The 7,703-nt window shown below is 35.0% G+C and overlaps 1 protein-coding gene across 1 annotated transcript; it reads left to right on the top strand.

Moving 5' to 3' along the window:
- The first annotated feature begins 4,206 nt into the window (after positions 1-4,206).
- Positions 4,207-6,497, top strand: LOC141690920 (uncharacterized). The gene is made up of 4 exons (XM_074495675.1): positions 4,207-4,337; positions 4,462-4,633; positions 5,081-5,785; positions 6,336-6,497. Exons 1-4 carry the CDS (start codon positions 4,207-4,209, stop codon positions 6,495-6,497), a joined length of 1,170 nt encoding a protein of 389 aa, XP_074351776.1.
- The last annotated feature ends 1,206 nt before the right edge of the window (positions 6,498-7,703 follow it).

Genomic DNA, 7,703 nt, shown 5'->3' with positions numbered 1-7,703 from the left:
CTTCTCGTCTTCTTCTTGGCTTCTTCTCTTGGTGGCTATATATATTTATCTCTAATAATAATAACCAATTATAAAAAGTAATTTTAATGTTTCAAGGAATAAATCAAAATTTCCCAAATCAAAAAGGTTTCTATGGTCAAAATTCGTAGTTAACTTTCTCTGTTGTTACTGGGCTGATCCAAATGGATTTTAAAGTTTGGAGCATTCTCTTATAATGAAAGAGAATCTCGTAATCTTTGCGTGGGCTGTTCAATCGCCTAAATTTGATATGTAGAACTCAAGGGAAGGCCCAAACAATAAGTCTTGCACATATAGCCCAATAAATCTGAATTGTCTTCTAATTTAGCTCTAATCTATTCCAATTTAGAATTCCTTGCATGCTACAACTAGTGTTAAAAATTAATTAATAAAGTTCCAATTAAATGCAAAATATGTAACGACTGGGATTTTCGTGATGTATATATTTGAATAAAATATAGTTTTGTGATCTAATTGTGGATTTATGGTGAATAAATATGAAGTTATATAATTTTGTGGTTGATGTGAAATTTCTGTGAAATAGGATTAAGGAACGGAAAAGTCTTGTAAAAATAAGTTACAAATATTAGCATCAAAATCACTACTAATACTTGTTCAATATGGTTTCAAATATATATTAGATTTTAGATTTTAGGATTTTAATAAATGTGTTTTACTTTTGTGGTATGCACCATAATCTTTAGGTTGTGTCTTCTGAGACATATAACCTCATAATTACTTGAAACTTATGACATTATAATCACTTTTAGGACTATGTATATTAGTGATTAATGATTAATGATGTGGACTTTAAGATGGAAAATCTAAGTCGATATATATTACTTTATTTTCCTAGTCCACTAATAAGAAATTTCGTGAACCTCACAATAAAATTGAACCGAATGGTTTGATTCTAGGTTACAATATTCAGTTGGTTTGGATTTTTTAAAACCACAACAATATGATTTGGTTCTTATTTGGCATTCAAACCGAAGTAAACCCGATGGCGATCACCCACAACTTTATAATTTATGTTTATTTTTATAAGTTATTTGTTCAAACAAGAATATCAAGATAAATATATATTTGAAATATTGAGAAATTGAACCTTGCTATATCATAAACGTTACGGGCCGAGTTCGAGTGGAACATGGTGGCTGTAGAATATATAACGTCCCAAGAGAAGTTATTTTTTTGGTGACCAACAATAAATAAAAGAACTATAGGAAATGAGATATGTATAGTGTTTAAAGATATCTTATTTTTTTAAGGTTTTTTATGATTTAAATTAAATATAAGTTCCCCTAAAATTTATTTTTTGCATATATTTTTTAATTTTTTCCTTTTATTCCTTCATGTATATAAAAAAAATTGGCAAGCTCAAACACTATGATATGAGGAAAAGTGGGAAGTAGGTAGAAAATGAAAAAGAAGAAGAACCTTCAGTGTCGATATTTAAGAGGCCACACATCAAATACAACCTATAACATCGATTCTCTATCCCGACTCCATTAAACCCAAGCTATAATGTTCGTTCCTTGACCCTGACACCATTAAGCAACCGTTAAAACCATCAATTAAATGGACAACAGACATAACAAATCCGGAATAAATGTCAGTGTGCGTCGGTTAGTCTTACACCCGACGCATTAGGCTACATATAGGGGACTAACACATAAAGTTCGACATAGAAAAGCATTTATGTAGTACTGAGAGCCAGCCATGAGAAAAAACTCTTATGTTGACAAATTGGGGCATCAAGAAAATTGAATTTTTAGCGCCAATTTTTTTTAGCGCCAATTTTTAAACTGATGAATGGGAGAACCACTTTTATAAACCACTTTTATATCAATTTAATCTCAAGCTCAAACATACTAAGCTTGCTCTCTGGGAGTTGAATAAAAACCATGGCATGATTCAAACTAATATGCAGGCCTTTCGATCTTAGCTTGAGGAGGTGCAGTTGGCCTTGGTCTCTAATCCCCTTGATGAGAACCTTATCAATACCGAAAGATCCTTGATTAATGATTTTAATGTGGCTCTTGCTCAGGAGGAGTCTCTTTTACTTCAAGAGGCGAGAATTAAATGCATGGGGCTTGGTGATGGAAACAATTCCTTTTTTCATCAATAATGCAAAGTCAATTGGAACCGTAATAAAATTTTGTGTCTTGAAAATGACCAAGGTTCCCTTGTTCATGGTCAGGTGCAATGTGCTGAAATGGCTGTCACCTATTTTCAAAATCTTCTTGGTCCTACTCACCAAAATATTGATATTGACATCTCTCATGTTAAGTGCAAAATGGTTACTATAATACCCTCGAAATCCGGGATATAGATTTGGGGCATTATTAAGACTAACTACTCACTAAACTTGTACAAGAATAATATAAATAAAATAAATACCCCGAACTACTACTACTCAAAATCTTTTCAAGGTTAAGTATTGAAAACAAGAACTACAAACCAACTTTATTACAAACCAGTTAAAACAATCTGTCCCAAGAACTCTCTTTATTACAAAACATTATTCTATTCACATTTTAAACTAAACATCTTTTATTTAAACTACAACTATTACTCTTCCTGCTATACCTGATCTGGCAACTCAAAGCTCTCTTCTGGGATAGGGACAAATACCCTTGGTATAAGGGGGTCCCGCTGCTTGACTCGCTTCTTGACTACTCAGGTTCTGATGGATTTCATTCTCAATCTTAACTGAAAAACAGTGTGAATAATAATGAAAGGGGGTGAGCCAAAATTGCTCAACAAGCCTGCAACAATATATATATATATAGTGTAAAGAGAGAAGAATAAGTGAACCGTAATCGACTGGTTTGAATAACCATCTGTTTCCGTATAGAATAATAACTTGCCATTACTGGTGAGTGCCAAATGAACGAGACTGGAAACAAGAACCAACATATGCACTATAACCTGCTGATCAGTCATGATATAGTACGGATCTATACCCAACTGCATAAGCTACCCAATCAACTATGGCCTAATAATCAAGGGTCCGGTTATACCCGGCCCGCATCGTAACCATCTAGTCCATAGCTTAGCATCCGGAATAATCGATATGCTTTTGATGTATCCCAACATCAGGATATATCATAGTATATATAGGTAAGGGTATCAATATTGGAATATGAAAAGAGGATTCAATAAATTGGGAGAAATCAAGAATCGAAATGAAATAGAAACAAGAATCAATAATTGTGCATCGGTGTATGTGAACAAGATTATCAAGGTGTAATTGATATGGAAAGTTGGATATATTTCACTATTCTAAACTTAGAATATGGGAAAAACTTTCCAGGTGTGCCCTTCACCTCGTATGATTCACTACATTCTATCTCTTGCTTGATTCTCCTTGTTGGTACTAAATCTATCATGGAAAGATATTCGTTTAGATAACTTATCTCATACGCGTATCTCGAATTGATACCACGTAACCCTAATAGTCTACCCATTCAATTTTATCTAACTCGCATATAATTATATAACACATAAGGTTCACATTATCAATTAGAAAATGAAATAGAGTATTTAAAAGTTTCACATAAGGTTCACATTATAAAAATATTTGGCCCCAATTTTTATAATTTTTGGATATTAATTATGAATTTTTATATATCCAATAAATACAAAATAAAAGCTAAAAATTCCAAAAATTGTGAATATTATAGAAATGCAAAGAAAAAATGATGTTTGATAATTTCATGATTATATAAAAATAAAAATATCATTTCTGTGGGGTTTTTGACACCCGAAGGGTCCCGGAAAAGTTGTTTTTCGCAAAAGAGGTAAATTTGTAAAACGTCTAGATGTTCAGAATATCAATGTGGTATAGGCCATACTTGGAAAAATAGGGCCAATGATTTTGTTTGAAATACGGGCTTTTAAAACATTGTTCGAGCTGTACGGATTTTGATATAAAACCTATAACTTATAATAAATCACTCAATGAATACCCGAAATACATTCCGATCAAAATAGACAACACGTAGCACCTAGAAGTTAGGGTTTTATGACTCAACACACTTAATCACATAATAATACACATAAATTATCTTTATTAGAATATAATACAAACGTAATTTCTCGGTCGTTATAGTTATTCCTTATCAAGCTAGTCTTTTTGAAGCTCCTGTAACTCATGCGCTTATTTTTGATACAATTCGAAAAATGAAAAAGAATAAGGCGCCTGGTCCGGATGGGGTCAATGTAGAATTTTTTATGGCGGCTTGGTCCATCACAGGTCCGAGTTTTTGTGAGGCTGTCAGGCATTTTTTTTGTCCCTGGTTTCTTGCCCCCAGGTTCGAACTCTACTTTTATTTTGTTGATTTCTAAGAAGTTAAGTCCTACCTGTATGCAAGATTTTCATCCTATATCTCTTTGTACTGTCATTTATAAGTGCATTTCCAAGATCTTGGCCTCTAGGTTGAAGCTTATTCTGCCCTTCTTGGTTGATATTGCTCAATCAGCCTTCATCCCTGGGCGTTTTATCTCTTATAATATTTTGTTAGCTCAGGAGTTGTTTCTTGGTTACGAGAGGGAAACTAGCACCCCAAAATGGGAAAAAAAGATCGACTTGCCCAAGGCGTTTGATTCGGTGCATTGGGACTTTATTTTGGCCGTTCTAAGAAGGGTTCAAATTCTAGAAAAAGTCATAAAGTGGATCAGTGCTTGCATTTTTTCTACAAGATTTTCTGTTATGTTAAATGGAGTGGTTCATGGGTTCTTTAAAGGTACTAAAGGTATTAGGCAAGGCGATCCCTTGTCACCGTATATTTTTGCCTTGTGTATGAATGTCCTCTCGTGCATTCTCAATAAAGTACCCGAAGGGTTTAAGTTCCATTGGCGCTGCAAGGAGCTCCATTCTCAATAAAGTACCCGAATGTCCTCTCCATCTTTTTTGCGGATGATGTTTTGTTCTTTGCTCATGGCTCCAAGATTCCTGTCCAACATATCATGGAGTCGATTAAAACTTTTTTCAAGATGGAGTGGCCTGTCGCCAAGCATACATAAAAGCACACGTTTTTTGTGCAACTGCGATCAGGACTTTGTTGATTGGTTTGATTCAACATTTGCGATTCCTAGAGGTAATATACCAGTTCACTTTCTTGGGGTCCCGTTAATCTCCTCACAGATGTGCATTAATGACTACATGTCTTTGATTGAGAAAATAACTTCGAGGCTCAACTCTTGGGAAAACTTGTTACTCTCGCTTGCTGGAAGAACTCTGCTCATTAAGTCAGTGATTCATGCTATTGAAGCCTTTTGGGGTAATCACTTCCTTCTTCCAATGGCCGTTCATGCTAATATTCAATCGCACTTATCTAGATTTCTCTGGAAAGGGAATATCAATCACAAAGGGGGTGCCAAAGTATCTTTGACCATAGTTTATTTGCCTAGGGAGGAAGGTGGTTTAGGCCTTAAAAACATGGTAGATTGGAATCGAACTCAAATTTTGATTCATCTCATTCGGGTTATCATACATAATAAGTCTCTTTGGCCTACGTGGGTTAACAAAATTGTGTTGAAGAATAAACACTTCTGGACTCTCGATTTACCAATTGATGCTTCTTGGATTTGGAGAAAAATCCTTAGACTTCGCTCAATGGCACTACAATTTATCTACTACTCGATTTCTACTGGGGAAAATGTGTCCTTATGGTTTGAACCATGGTGGGGAAATATTTGTCTTGCAAACACTAAATCTTCAGTGATTATCTCTCAATATGGGCTTCACCACTCTGATAAGGTAAGCAAAATTATTAGCAGGGGCTGCTGGAATCTGCCGAGACCTAACCTAAGGCACCATCACCTTGATTCGTTGCTTAATGAATGGTTACAATGCTTTGATTTCCCTTCCATCAGCTGCTTGGGCCATGACTGTTTGTTTTGGGACGGTATTGATGCTTCTAAAATCAAGGTTTGGAACATTTAGAATTCTATTCAAAACAGAGGCACTTTGGTTGGCACAATGCAGTTTGGCGTAAGTTACGTGTCACTCGTTACGCTCACAAGATGTGGTTAACCTGTCATGGTCGACTCAACACTCTAGTTCGCCTTCACAGATTTGGTATTACTTCTTGTCAGCAATTTATCTTTGCATTTCTGCTAATGAAACAATCAACCATCTGTTCTTTTTTTGTACTTATAGTCATTGGCTCCTGGGCAAGTTGATGGATTCTCTCTCGCTCTTGGTTGTTGGCAATTCTGGGCCTGAGTTTTTGCATTTTCTTCTCCATCTTCAAGACAAATCCAAGAGTTTAATAGCCCTTTGCTAGATCCAGATTTTTTGCTATCAGGTCTGGCGTGAGCGGAATGCTCGTGCTCATGGTAGGGGCGTCTTTGGTCCTCACAAGCTTCTCCAAGGGATCATCCAGGATATTAATGCTAGACTAGCTACTTCTATTTGGTTCTCCAAAATTATTTGTAAAAGACCTGACCTTGTTACTTGTGCTTCCTAGTTTGTAGTTTTTGGTCTTTCTATCTCCAATCTGCATGTTTTTTAGATTGGTTATAGATAGCTTTCCACTCTATGGCATGTCATAGAGTTGCTAAGGGTTAATCCCTTTGTTTATAATACATCTAATTTAGCAAAAAAAACCTCCTTTACTTAACAAACATTTACTTAACATTTTCCGGAATTCTTGAGTTGGAAACCTTGTACATTTCCAACACAAACCGGACATCCCATCCTCCCTTTTGTTGACCATCCACTAAGCATACCTAAACCGGGAAAATCACTAATTGTCCACATAAGTGCCACTTTCATGATAAATTTTTTCTTCAAATGTTGATCATAAGTTTCAACTCCGCTCTGCCATAAAATAAATAATTCATTTTTGATAAGGGGCCTTAGAAAGACATTGAGATTTTTTTTGAATTATCCGGACCCGGAATTAGTAGTGTCATAAACATGAACGATCTTTTCATACACATAGAAGGAGGTATATTATACACGACCACTACAACCGGCCACAATGTATACACATTGTTTCTGGAATTTCCTAATGGATTGAAACCATCACTCGATAATCCAAGTCGAACATTACGAAACTCCTTTGCAAAAGATGGGTATCGCTTATCAAAACATTTTTATTCCTCTCCATCCGAGGGGTGAGTTAGTTCTCCCTCTTTTACTTCTCTATAATTGTGCCAGGTCATATGTTTAGCCGTATGCTCCGACATGTATAACCGTTGTAAACGGGGAATAAACGGAATATGTCTTAAGATCTTCCTAGGTATTTTTCTTCCATTTTCCCCCAAGACATCTTTGTAACGATCCTCTTTAAAAATGTCACAAACAACTTTTTTTCATCATTATTATAAAACATACAATTAATCTCGCACACATCAATTTTTTCATATCCCAATTTCAAAATTTTCACCATTTTTCTCATTATTCAACGTCCATATCGTATAGGATTCAAAAAATCCAGAACCATACACGTGAAACTTTATGGTATTTAAATTTCCCACATATTATTTTTACAATTCTTATAAGGACAAAATATCTTGTCATTTGTCAAACCAAACCTTCTTGCCGAATCTAAAAATTCTTCAACACCATTTTTATACTCTTCCGTTAATGTAATGCGATCACTTTTCATACGGTGAAACATTCAATCACGATTTACATTTGACATCTACAATATCAACAAATTACATTT

This window comes from Apium graveolens, chromosome 10 (assembly GCF_009905375.1).
Source record: "Apium graveolens cultivar Ventura chromosome 10, ASM990537v1, whole genome shotgun sequence".
Taxonomy (NCBI): domain Eukaryota; kingdom Viridiplantae; phylum Streptophyta; class Magnoliopsida; order Apiales; family Apiaceae; genus Apium; species Apium graveolens.
The sequence above is the reverse complement of the archived record's forward strand: the minus strand, read 5'-3'. Positions and strand labels throughout refer to the sequence as shown.